Source organism: Lonchura striata, chromosome 2 (genome assembly GCF_046129695.1).
Source record: "Lonchura striata isolate bLonStr1 chromosome 2, bLonStr1.mat, whole genome shotgun sequence".
Lineage (NCBI taxonomy): Eukaryota > Metazoa > Chordata > Aves > Passeriformes > Estrildidae > Lonchura > Lonchura striata.
The window spans coordinates 106,546,780-106,560,316 of record NC_134604.1 but is presented as its reverse complement, the minus strand read 5'-3'; the positions used below and the strand labels follow the sequence as shown (position 1 = coordinate 106,560,316).

Genomic DNA, 13,537 nt, shown 5'->3' with positions numbered 1-13,537 from the left:
TGTTTCAGCAATAGAATCATAATTAATGGTTTAGCCTTTTCCTAAATCCTTTTGTTATTTAACATATGTAACTAGGAAAACACATAGCAGAAGTTTTTCCTTGTGAATAATGCTTATCATAATTTATAATCCAAAACCCTACAAATGACCTGTGCTTTAGCACAATTTAATAAGATTTAATATCACTGACCCAGCAAAAATTTTGATATTCATAGTGAAAAGAGAGAGGACTCACTTCAGACCTGTCTCTCTTTCCTGATTCTGTATGACCTCTGTTCTTCAGTTTTAATTGCAATTGTTCTCTGAAGCCTTTGCTGCAGGCCACCATCATTTTTGTTAATTCCTTCAGGCTCTCTGCAGCTCATCCATGTGTGTCTTGGTTGTGGGGCCCAGAGATGACCAAAATATACCACCTAAAAGTCACATGGATGTTGAGTAATCCTGAGGGATAGTCAGAATGTAGTTTAAAAAAAAGATAAAATATTATGTGGAAACACTGCAAAGTGTATAGAATGAAGGCATGCAGGTGCCATGATCTCAGAAGTCAGATTTGATCTCGGGAAGAATATATTCCATGCTGAGCTCCTCACTAGCCAGTTTTACTTACCACAGAACACATTCTCTCCCTAGTTGCTGGCACTCAGCTCCCACTGACTTTGAAAATGCCAAACTGCATCAAAGTTAGGTTCATTTTAAGATCAATAACCTACCAGAGGTTCAGGGTAGCCTATGCATTTTCATTTCTCTTTTCCCCAGTTTACAAGACAGAACTAAGAGTATATATAGTTTCAGCTTTCTGCTGAAGGCAGAAGAGAAATCCATAGGTCTGCACAGTCAGAGCTCTAAGGAGTTTGTTTTACAGGGATGTATAAAAGATCCAGAAGAGCTTTAAACTAGGAATGATATGCTGATAAAAGAGCTCTTGAGAACTCGAGGCTGAGGGTTAAGGAGCAGACCAGTGCAGGTGACACTGTAGTGGGTGTCTGCTGCAGGCCACCTAACCCTGCAGAACAAGTGGCTGAGGCCTTTTACAGGCAAGTAGAAGCAGCACCCATGGGGGAGCAGCCTGAATATTTGCTGGAGACAGCACAGCAGGCTGTGAGCAATGCAGTGAGTTCCTGGGAAACTCCCTGGCACAGCTGATGGAGGAGTGCAGACAGATGCTCTGCAGGACCTCATACTCACAAACAAGGAGAGGCTTGCTGGGCAGTGAAAGTCAAAGGCAACCCTGGCTGCAGTGACCACGAGAGCACAAGCTGGACTTCAGGAGAGCAGAGCTGGTCCTCTTCAGGGATCTGCTTGGAGGAATCCCACGGAATAAACCCTGGAAGTAAGAGAAGTCCAAGGATGTTCATTGATAAGGAAGGATCACTTTCAAAAAAGCTCAAAACTGGTCCATCCTAAACAGCAGGGAGTCCAGAAAGAGTGGCAAGGGTCCTGTGTGCATGAACAAGGAGCTCCTTGCAAAACTCAAACACAAAAAAGGGACTGCACAGAAAGAGGAAGCTTGGGCAGGTAACCCGGGAGGAATATAGAAGCAGTGTCCAAGAGTACAGAGATGTGTTAGGCAAGCCACAGCCCACCTGGCTGGAATCTGCTAGGGGGTGTCAATGGATTTTTTTTTATTTAATTTGAAGCTAATGTAAATTATAAATTGAAAACCTTTTAATTGGTGTAGTGCTGTTTTCTGAGAAAAATGATTGCTAAATACCAGTGTTTGTAAAATTAGTTTTTTCGTATACTGTAAAATGAATACAGCAAGGAATCTGGCAGAAAAAAAATAGTTCTTACTTATTAAATTGCATTAAAAACATATTAAAAAATAATTCATGTGGTTGGACAATGAAGAATTTGAAAGCTTTGTTAAGAAATGCTCCAGAATGGAGGGCAGCACAGCAGTTCCTAGTACTTTTGAAAGGCTGAACCCATTCTCAGGTCATATGAGTTTTATAAAATATTTTATATCCTACAAAAGTTCATGGATAGAAATGAGGAACATAGAGTGATGTGAAAGGTCTTTCAGAACCTCCACCAGCTTGTGTGACAGCCTCAATGGGAGCAGTGGGGATATTAAATGAGAGGCCTCCCGAAAGAATATCTTCTATCCAAAACAAGTAACATTTTCTAAGAGAATTGTTTCCTAAAGATATTTGTTCTTAAGATTTCACATGGTTTACAACTGTTTTATTCTCTCAAATCTGGATGGTTTTGTTATTTAAACTTTAAGTCCTAACTTTCTTTCCTCAGGCATAGAGATACACAAAAGCCAAAGTGCACAGATTTAGGATTATAAAACAAAAGCCTAAGAAGCAATATCTGCTTATTCACAGTAGACATATTAATTCAAGCAGATCATGCTTTTATTTACTGTTTTCTATGGCTCTGTGCCCCAAGCTTTAAGAAGTTTCCTGAATTTATATTACATTTTATTCTCGTTTCATCTGAAAATATAAAAAAGCAGTGAAAGTACAATACATGTGTTCTACTATTTCTTATGTTTTAGGTTTTTTTTTACTGAAAGGGGAATTGCATGAAGTCACTCTGATTTCAATCTGCTGAAATATACAGCCCTACCATGACCCAGAAATTTGAATTTAGTCTTTGTAACAGCCGTAAATGCATGCAAATAGCATTGTACTTATCTATTTTTTTCTTTAATGTGGGAAATAAGCACATTTTTACGCTCTCAAAATATTTCAGAACACTGAACTTTTCACCAGAAAACTAATTGTCCTTAGCTGTTTTTTTTCAACCCAGTAAATGTCAAGACTTAAACCTGAACTGCAGCAGCTGGGAACAATGGCTATGGACTGCCTTCCCCCCTGCTGCTCCTCATTAGCAGCACAAAGTGTGATTATTTAAATCCATCCTTATCATCCAATGTTTGAGGAGGGGTGGGTGGCTAGGTTCAGTGGCTATCAGAAGTGTGGCAGATCAGATCTTCCCATTTATTGATTTGTGAAGAACAGCCTCGCACTGCTTTGACAGCCCTGGCTCAGTGAGAGCAAAGAAAGAAGCTTTTCAGCTACTGGGAGGAGAATTGCTGAGCAACATTAAAGAGGGTCGTGTAGGAGCCGGTTTCCTTTGATATGCAGTCAAATTGGCTGTGCTTGGTTGGAGTCAAGGTCAGGAGGCTGTGGAAATGCTATGAATATGCTGGGGAAGTTAAAGGAGTGTTATTTTAATAAGTATTGTGTGGCTGCATGCTGATTGATACAGAAAATTGCCCTTCTCTTTTTGTGAGAACAGCTTTTGGTGAAGCAAATTTTGACCAAGAAAAAAAAAAGAAAAAGGAGAATATGTGTCCTTTTGCTGCTGCACTAAGTATAGCTTTTTAGATGAGAATCTTCTATTATTTCTCTCTTTTCTTGCCATTTTTCCTCAGAATCTCAGCCATTCAACAGTTGTCTTAAGTCTTTATTTTTAGCACTTTTTTAAACTAGCGATCTCATTTCTGCTATTTCATGTTAATAAGTAATAAAATTTGCTACTTGCACACCTTCACGTAACTTTTTAATAAATTCCTTGCCAAGTTCACCGAGTGTGAATTCTCTGAGTGCTGAGACAGGCACCCAAGCAGTGACCTTGGCTCATGGACCACCCACTGCAGGGTAGTTCTGCTGGCAGTCAGAGCTCAGATAAGCGCCCTGGGGGAAATTTCCTCCACTGAACTTGTTCAGTTGAAAATCAAAGCTATGGGCAAGGCTGTGGCAGGGTTATACCACCGCTAGACCAAGGCTCTTATGTCCCTGTAGTGTTGGTAGATCCAAGAGGACAAGATTGATGGATTGACAGAGAGCATGCTCATAGCTCTCTGCTGAGGCCACTCCTTGTTTGCAGGCACAGCTTCAATTGCATGTGGGTGTGCCTCCTTCCTCCAGCACATCTTGGAGTTCAGCAACTCCAGCACTCCTGGAGAGTTGCTGTTGGGTACTTTTTGAGAACATGGAAAACGTTGAGAATTAAACAGCTCATATTTCCTTATTGATTTAGGCTGTTTTTCAGTGTGGACATAAGCACAAAAGAACACTTTATATGGCATAAAAATACTCTGAGTTAAACCTCAAAAAATGAAAAGACAAATTCCCCCTCCTGCCAGAATGTAGTAGTAGACCCAAGTTAAATCCATCAAATCCTTACTCTTGACTGCAGTGGACTTGTTATAAAAATGTTGTCAAGGTTGAACCCCACATTAGGTAAAGCACTTAGAAACTATTCCTAACAACTGCATGGCAGAGCTTTGCTTTTTTAATTGTCTTACTTTGTTTTTATGAACTTGATTATAGATTCAGTTCACAGGGCTGCATCCAAATGATGGGAAACAGAACTTGTTTCATCAAATGTTTTCAGAGTCTTTAAAGGAAAAGGACTTTAATTTTTTTTTCTTGTCAATTTTTTTTAGCAGGAGCTGTTTCTGTACCATGTCAATATCACTTAAAATCAGTATAGGTTTTTTAATATTACCATATTCAAACTCGAGTATATTTACTGCACTGCTGTGATTCTTTCATTTGTTATGATTGAAAGAAGATAAATGTTATGTAAAACATTGCATTAAATAAATAATTGAAATGCATGTCTTTTCAAGCATGCATCCCCAGTGAAAAAAAGCAACGGTTCAAGTATCCCAATTACAGAAAGTTCTGATGTTTGTTTTTAAGTAAAAATTAGATAGAAAAATATTTTGGTGTGTTTAAATCAAATTCTCATATCATGATAAAGAAATTGGTGACTTTTTAGAAATTCATTTATTTATTAGTAACAGTTCTTGTGGAGAAATAGTGTAGAATTTTACCTAAAAGGTACCCAGATGAAATCCACATTCCCATCCCATGGAGATTGGACCAGGTGACCACTGTGGTCCCTTCCAGCTTTACCCAATCTGTGATCCTGCATGTTACATTCTGGTGTTAGTACCTTTAAAGTAGTGTTGTTTTCATGGCTAAGCTGACACTACTGAAATCAGAAGAGAATGTTTTCCTTCATTAACACTGCAACTTTTTTTTCTTCCCTTTAAAGAAAGGAAAAATAATCTTGAATGGGCTTGCAAATTTTGCAGTTTTCTTCCCACAAGGCTCCGGTTGTTAATATTTTATTCTAACTGCTCTTGGTTCAGAGCATAGCATACAAAAATACAAGAGATACTGTTTATGCTCATTTTGGAGGAGTCTGTTTCACTTGATTTGAAAGAAAACCAAGAACAAGAAAAAAATCTAAAATTTGGGAATTACTTATGGCTTGTTTATGAAAAATATAAAATTCTTTTACATTCCAGTGAATTTTTTTTTTAAGAATCATGAAATATTTATGAAGACTTATATGGATAGGATATTTTCTTCAGATTGTTGGTGTATAAGTCACCAAGTTAAATCCAAATCTGATTTTATTGGATCAGAGACACATTTCTTCTGTACATTTAAGCAAAGATTGCTTTGTTGGGTATTTTTTTGTACACCATTATCTGAGTTATTTTACCAATTATGTGTTAGTTTGATAAAATTAATAGAAACTGACTGCAATAATCTTCCTTGCTCTACCACCAACAGTGAGTTCATCTTTTACTGTCTTTTACATAAACGGTAGTATGCCAATACATCAGCAACTGGTATTCCTGGGAGCCAAGTAATATTTTTTACTCTCAGGTGATATTTCCTAGAGAATTCTCAAGATTTCTCAGTGTTTTCTTCTTCTCTGTATTGACTTAATCTACCTGTAGAAAGAGGTATTTCCTGGCTCACATCCAGAGCTGTTGAGTTAGAAAGTTAACCCTGAAGCGTGTAAGGTATTTTATTTTGCTGATGTCCATATATGGCTAAAAATCTTCAGGTTAATAATTTTGCGTAGTTTAAAGGTTACCTGGATATTTTGAAGGGATTGGAATTCTCAGTTGTAGCACACTTACAGAAGTTGTATAGGCTGTGTGCTGGCAGTGGTTGTGTGTACTAAAGGGTTCCCATGCTCTTTGCTGGCCGCTATTTGGCTGTTAAAATTTTCCTATATGAAACACTGCTCCCCACTGTGTGTTTGCAAAGTTCTCATTCCCTTTAGGGATTCTTGATGCCAGCAAAAACTTTTTCCATCCTGGTTGACCTAATGGAAATATGTACTAAAACAAAAGAAGAGCCATATATTTCGTTATTAACCAATATTTCCTAATGACAAAATAAGTATGTTATGAAGTAATTTTAAGACAATTCTAAAGAGTATATGCATTTTCATTACATTTTTCCAGTGGTTTTTATTTGCATGTGTTTAGGTATGTATAAGATTATCTTTCTAGTCTTCATTGAAAGATCATTTCTTGGTTAAAAATAGTAGCACATCAGTTAATTATTCTGTACTTAAGCCAATTATACTGATGACTAGAAGCAGCCCTTTTGTGGTTTTCTGTGCACTTACAGACTTCCCCAGCTTGTATCTGTGCAGTGAATTGGGTGTGAACTCAAGCTCAAAGTCAGTCCCTGGTATGAAGCATTGCTCAACAGAAACATCTGTCCATGCAATTCAGTGGGAAGCCAGAAAAGATGACATAGAAATGAAGGGAGCTGCAGGAAAAGCACCTGAAAAATGGTCTGAGGAAAGAAAGCAAATGGGTATTTTTGCTTATAGTGTTAGTTTATAAATTGTAAGCAAATAAATCATTTCTTGGCAGTAAATTGCTATTGCTTAGTTAAACAAGATTTTGAGGTCTAGGAGTTATCTGGCAAACACACACAGTCATATTAAATAGCTCATTAATTCTATCATTTTAAATTTTTCTCTTCTCACTGTATCATGCCCAGTTACTATACAGTAATTTCCCCCTCCCACCAACCAAAAAATTCCCTGGAAGTTTTAAATTGTGCTTTTTACTTGTGCAACATATTTGTTTCCTTGTTATGTATATCATAATTAGGCTAATTAAAATACATTACCTTCTGCTTTGCCACTCTTGATGGAATACTTTTTCTTACAGGCAATATTTATGTGAACCTTCCTCCTACAAATAAATACAGTCAGTTACTGTATTTATTACATTTCAAAATTATTCTATAATTACTTTCAAGTATTTTTTCCTTGTTTGATCTAATCCCATTCTTAGGTCTAACTTAATGACATCCTTCTAGCATACAGGCTATAAAGAAACTGGTAGATGTCACTCATACACCAGGGAATCTTATTGTAACAACCCCCTTTTGGCCATTTGCTCAATTTTCCACTTCACTGAGATTTTCAAGAGTAAAGGTAAAACCGGTCTGTAGTGGTTTTGGTTTGCTAATTTGGGATTTTACTAATTTTGAGATTTCCTAACTAATTAGTGTTTCCTAAAACTAGTGTATCCTGTTGTGAGGTAGGATTAGGAGAAAGGTAAGGTAGGTTCAAAACTTTAAAAGAGTATAAAGAAAATTTTATTAAAAGTAACTAAAAGGAACATAGGTAGTAAGAATCAAAATAAACTTTTCAGAATACTTTTTCTCCCCCCACATTTTTTTTTTCATTGATAATGTAAAGAAACAAAACCTAAAATTTTTTAGTTAATTACCTCTAAAATAGTTTGGAGAGAAGTCTCTCATGTTAAGGTTATGGAGATTTCCCCATAAGAGGAAAAAAAATGGTTTTTTGTGGGTCTTAATTTTGTCACAAATAACAGCTGCCTGGGGAACTCTGTTATCATGAAGTGTCTTCTGTCTCTTATAAGTTTTCCTATATTTTGTTGGTGGGTTATGTTAACTTATGAGGCATTGTTTTAAATTTGAGTTGTTTAAAGGTAAAAGTTCTGATTATCTGCCTATCACATGTGTAGTAGTTTAACATAAAAAGGGTTCAAGGAAGTGAGATAAATTTTTTTTTATGTAACTAACAATCTATTAAACCACTGAAAAACTGGACCTAAACTAAGTCCTAAACTATTGTGTCTGTTTTCATGCAGTACACCAACCCAACAAAACCTTAGGAACATGTTCTTCAAAGGTCTGTTCTGAGGAAAGGGTTGAGGGGCCAAGGTTTGAGTGATTAAAAGAACAGCAAAATGTTTGTAGCAGCTGCTCTCTTTTGGCTAACCTCATTTCAGCACTTGGTTAAAATATGGTTACCCTGTCCACATTAGAGATTACTTTTCACGTGCTGATTTATAATCAAAATATACTTTCAAAAGTACTGTAGAACAAGTATTAACTGAAGGATATTCTGACTTCAATATTGACAAGCAGCAGTCATACTATTTTCAGGTATATAATGTCAGGGAAATTTACTATACCTTTATTTATCTGCCTGTTCATTTTCAGCTTCTTCTACCATCAGTTAAGATGGAGACAACAGAAAAAATCCTGTATTTTACCTTCTTTTTTTTCAGTGACACATTTAATCTTATCTGAAGACTCTGAAGTATAACATTCGTTGCAGGAAACTGCTTAATTTTAAACTGAATGTTCACTAATAAAAAAATAATCTGACTATAATTGCTCTTTGTTTCTTGTCTAGAAAAGAATCATTTTTTTCTCCTCTCTAAACAGGTGGCTGTTGATGAGCGCATCAAGCAACTGCATGAAGCTCACAGGGATTTTGGCCCTACTTCCCAGCATTTTCTTACCAGTGAGTGATTTCTTGTTTCCCATTCTTCCTGTGCAGTTTGCATACACATTTAATTGATAATTTTGTAGCCATGTTCTAGTTGTTGTTATGAGTTTTATTTTAGACTGTATTGCAATTGTTGTTTTTTTTTTTCCCTCTGGGTGCAAAGGAAAGTTCATATTTTCCAGGTCCAGAGTAAAAGGAAAACATCTGACATTATCAAGTCTCTTTGTCCTTCTATCTCTGCAAGGCTCATCTTCATTGGGGGTTCCCTTTAGAACTAGCAAATTGAAATTATGTTAAAAAGAGTTTCTGATGATTTTAACACAGAAAGGATTAAAATCCCCCCCAAAAAAGAAAAAAAAACCCACAAATTTTGTTTATCTGTTTAAAAAATATTCTGCTTCAAAAGGGAATAAAACAAGACATGCAAGAAAAGAATTTCCTAGGATTTGATCAGTTAGCAGAGCAGTGAGAGGATGAAAACCGGGGTGTGAAAGCTGGCAGAAGAATGGCAGCTAAGTAAACTTTTTACAACTCTGCATAAAATATAATTGCCAGCAAAATTCCCACTTCACCTCCACACACATTCTTTTATCAAGGATGTTTTGAAGTACACTGAAAGACAACTTGAAACACCTTCAAAGCTCCAAGGCAGTGACTAAAGTGAAGCTTCCTAAAGGCCATGTCTTTTCCATTGTACTTCAATTAAGGAAAGTAAACAGTAAAGCTTTAGTTAAGAGATTATATCAGCAGAAGAGAACACAGTCACAGGATAATGGTCTCCATGCAGAGGGACAAGCTATCCAGACATCGGAAATAGATGTTGCTATTATTGCACAGCTACGTTCACAGTGGGATAGAGGACAAACTTTTCTTCAGCTGATACTGCCTTGTTATTTTAATAGGTTAACCATTTTCCCACTGAAGATCTTAATGGGAAACTGAAAATTCTCAGCAGGATGTCCTGCAAAATCAAAGCCAAGGTTGATGTTGTGCCATATAAGAATAATGCAGGCTGATTCAACCCTGAACCTTCTTTTAGCAAATTATTATCCTATGAAGAAATAAGCCCTATTTTCATTATTTGTGTTTCAAACCCACTTTAACTCTTGATTACTGGGACTACTTTAATCAGCTCAATATACATAACTGCTAATCAGACTTGTCAAGACTGAACATGCAAGAGCTATAAATATGTGACATAAACACAATATTTACAGATACATATTTTTCCTTGTGACCCATGGTGTATTTTTGGTGAAAGAATAAATTTGTAGGGTAAATTCAGCAAGCCTGGAAGAGACTAGAGTGACCTGCACTGCGTTATAACACTAATCAAGGTGTGTTGAGTGCAGTCAATTTTCCTAGGCTCATTCTGCTAAACTAGATCAATCTAAAAGATGATCAGTGTTATGATAGTCACCTCTTTTAGCCCACCCACCACCAGTAAGAAATTATTCTTCTTTGTAACTAATTAGAGCCAGAAAATTGTGCACATCATTCTCACACATTCACACACTTCATTCCACTTGAGGATCACTATAGGAAAAGGAGTCCGGTGAAAACATGTTGATTTTGGAAATAGTCCAACTATCACTTAGAAAAATGGGCATTTGTATTTGCTTATTTGTTCTCTCTCTCTTAGATGTGTGTGCAAATACATCATGTTACCCAGGCATGCAAAATTTAGGTATTTGAAGCTCTGAAAACATCAGCAGACTCCTTCCCAAGTCTAAAAGTTCAGTCACTGAAAACTGCCAGTACGTACATCAGCCCCATCCTTCATAAGCATCAAATTCCAAAAACATCCACTAGCATGTACTATCACTATGCCTAGGGAAAATACCATGCTTTGACATGCTTTTTATGCTTTTTTACTACCCCTGCTGCCTCCCTGCATGGATGGAAGCACATCTATGGGAGAGAGAGAGCTGCAGGAGAGGGTGAAACAATCCTTGTCATCCAGCACTAGTGGTTTTTCTGCAGCTGTACTTTTCGGGGTGAACAACTGAGACAAAAAGGTTGCCAAACAAAATCAGGCAGGTCAAATGAAGGTGAATTTAATGGCTTGTAAATTAGGTTTCAGTACATGGTAGACAGAGTCCAAGTTGATCAGTCTGTGGCAGTAGCAGCAAAAAGACTGATCATAGCAATTTTTATGGTTTTATTTTATAATCTCAAAACTCATAGAACATTTTTATCTAAGGAGCTGAGATGCACATCAGATCAGTGCAAACTATAATCAGTAAGAAAAATAAGCAATCTATTGCTTATTGAATATCCAGTTTATATGCCAGTAATAATCAGTTCATCCTCCCTACTGAGCATCAACTTTTCCTCTTCCATACATGCTCGCTCATCTTAAGGTGCAAGTACTAATATCTGTTTATATTCCTATATCAAGAATTATCCTTTTATATTATATTATATATTATATTATATATTATCCTTTAAGTAGTTCTGCAATGAGGCTGGTGCTGCAGACAAGGTCACATAAAATCAGTGACTGAATTACATTTCTCTTCTATCTGAAGGAAATAAATATGATCTGTTAATCATGGTAACTTTTTCATATGCTTATTATTTTATACATAGAAATTATAGCATCATCTGTTTTTTGTGCTTGGTTGAAACTGAAGCTGCATGGGGCTGTTGAAAACGTAGCACAAAAGTAATGGGGGAGTGATGCAGGGACCTCATATTTGTCATGCCCTGTGAGGCAAGAAATCAAGTGGTAGTCCCTGTTTCTAAGCACTTGCAGCCTGTTCTAAGGGCTGTTCATAAGGCTATTTCTGAAAGAGATTGGAAAGAAGGTGTGAGCTAGAGAGATAAGGAGTGTAAAGCCAAAAAAATAAAGCTGTTCTTATTTGTGGTAGTTTTAAATTAGAGACGGTTTCTCTCCATTGTCTTTTCAAGCAGTTCAACATTCTTTTTCCACTCTTTCATCTTTTAAATGACCAAGTGCCAGTGTTTATCAATGCTGTGGCACAGGATAATTCAGAGATTTCCTGGTTGTAAATTAAAGAGATGGTGGCAAAGGAATGGGATCCACTTGTGTCTCTCTCCTTTACGGCTTCAGTCTGCCTCAAGTATAAAAGATTTATCAAAACTGGCCCTTACTTTTCACATGAACTTGACTTTCTCCAGGGCCTTTACATTTTTTAATGGGTTCTCTCACCTCACTCCTTGAGCTTCTGGCCTTCATGCTTCCCCAAACTCATTTTGCTCTGCCAGTGTTCACAGAGTCACTCCCAGCTTCAGCTCACTTCATTCCTTGCCAAGGACACACAGCATTCACAACAATAGTTAAGATACATCTGATAAATCTATTACATGGGAAAAACTTTATATAGTGAATTCATAGAGTGAGTTTGTTGCTTTTGAAGGACTTGCTGTTTAATTAGAATTCTCTAGATCAGGGTGTAAAAACACCTTAAAAATAAAATCTTTCTATTAAAAAGAAACTTGTAAATATTTAGCAAAGTAATTACAAGAAAAATCTGTGATCCTTTCATGGATGGTGGTGCTTAATTTGGGAATGATATACAGTAAGTGAGGTGTGAAAAAGAGTATCTGCAAATTTTAAACACAATGCCATCTCCAAAGTTTTCAGTGACTCCTCTGGAATAATTTTACTGTTTTGACTTCACCTTTATTTTTCTCTGTGATTCTGCCTCTTACAAAAAATGAGATTCATTGTCTCTTGTTAGAAGACCCACCTGTGTATGTCACAATAGTTATTACTCTTTTTGAGATGCAATTGATGGTAGCATTGATGTCAGATTGTTTCTAATATCATTTGCAGTGCTATTCAGCAATCAGTCATACTTCTTGATGTGCATTGCTGGTGATTGTTCATTCATGTGCATTTCTGGTGATTGCTGAAAAATAGGTGTTACATCTTTTAAAACCATGAGCAAACCTTGTAATTTACTGTGCAGCCCCAGTATGAGCCATCCTTTAGTAAGTATAGCATGTCAGTGAAGTGACTGCATGGAACAGTGCTCATGCTACAACTGGCAATTACTTAAGATTATGACTGGAATATTCCAGTGGTTTTCAACAGAAAACATGGACTTTCATCAACATGAAAAAAACTGGGAATACAAAGAACAGAAAGAACATTTAGGTTTGCAAAGCTAAAAGTCCCATAGCCATATGGGAAAATTCCCATAGCCAAAATTTAGTGATTCATATTTCTCAGGCTATGAGATTTAACCAGACTGTTAAATCCTCATACCTAAATTTGTGCTAGGACCTGGAGATACCTAACAGGATACCTCACTGTGCCTTTCAGTTTTGGACTTGTAAGAGCAGCACTTAATCCAACACAGGATGAGGCAGCCTTAGCAGCTTTCATTCAGAAACAGAAAGATGACAAATGCTGGAGCCACCAGTTTGTGTTGTAAGTGATCAGAGTGCATATGCTGCATTTTATAGCAGATAATTGTTGCTTAAAAATAAAAAATACGTTCATGGCTTTGGACCATCCTAGGTCTTTGCTTCTCAGGATAAACTCAGAGCTATTCAGGTTCGGATCTGAGTCTTTTTTCTTCTTATTTCTGTGCCTTTGTGTTTTCCTTCAGTTATTTCAGTCACTCTCCTGAGAAACTGGAGATGTGGCTCTGAATTCCTTTGGTTAGGAGAGAAGTCAAGTACTCACTTCTCCCACCTTCTGTCTGAGTGCTCAGATTATTATGCAAAGCAAAGACTAGGGAAGGTCTTTCTTGCACAGGCAGGTATCTTTAAAAGGGTGAGTCCTGCTAATCAAGACATCCAAATCTAAAAATGAGAAGGCTCTATGACACTCTACCCATCCATCTGATAGATTATTTTCCAGTGCAAGCAACTGTATCTTTCTCTCTTATTTGTCACTGCATACATTATATCATATTGTATTTCAGATATACTTTTGACAAGCAAACATTGAAGACCATGTCTGTCCATCCATCCATGTCCTTTGGAAAAGTGGTTTAATAGTTTT

The 13,537-nt window shown here is 36.8% G+C and overlaps 1 protein-coding gene across 16 annotated transcripts in view; it reads left to right on the top strand.

The window, feature by feature from the left end:
• The window catches only part of DMD (dystrophin), a 1,151,138-nt gene that overhangs the window by 1,014,420 nt on the left and 123,181 nt on the right, over positions 1-13,537 (top strand). For all 16 annotated transcript variants that reach the window (XM_077781657.1, XM_021553010.3, XM_021553014.3 and 13 more), the window contains one exon: positions 8,493-8,571. In XM_077781657.1, coding sequence (XP_077637783.1) covers positions 8,493-8,571 — 79 coding nt within the window. The remainder of the gene's footprint in view (positions 1-8,492; positions 8,572-13,537) is intronic.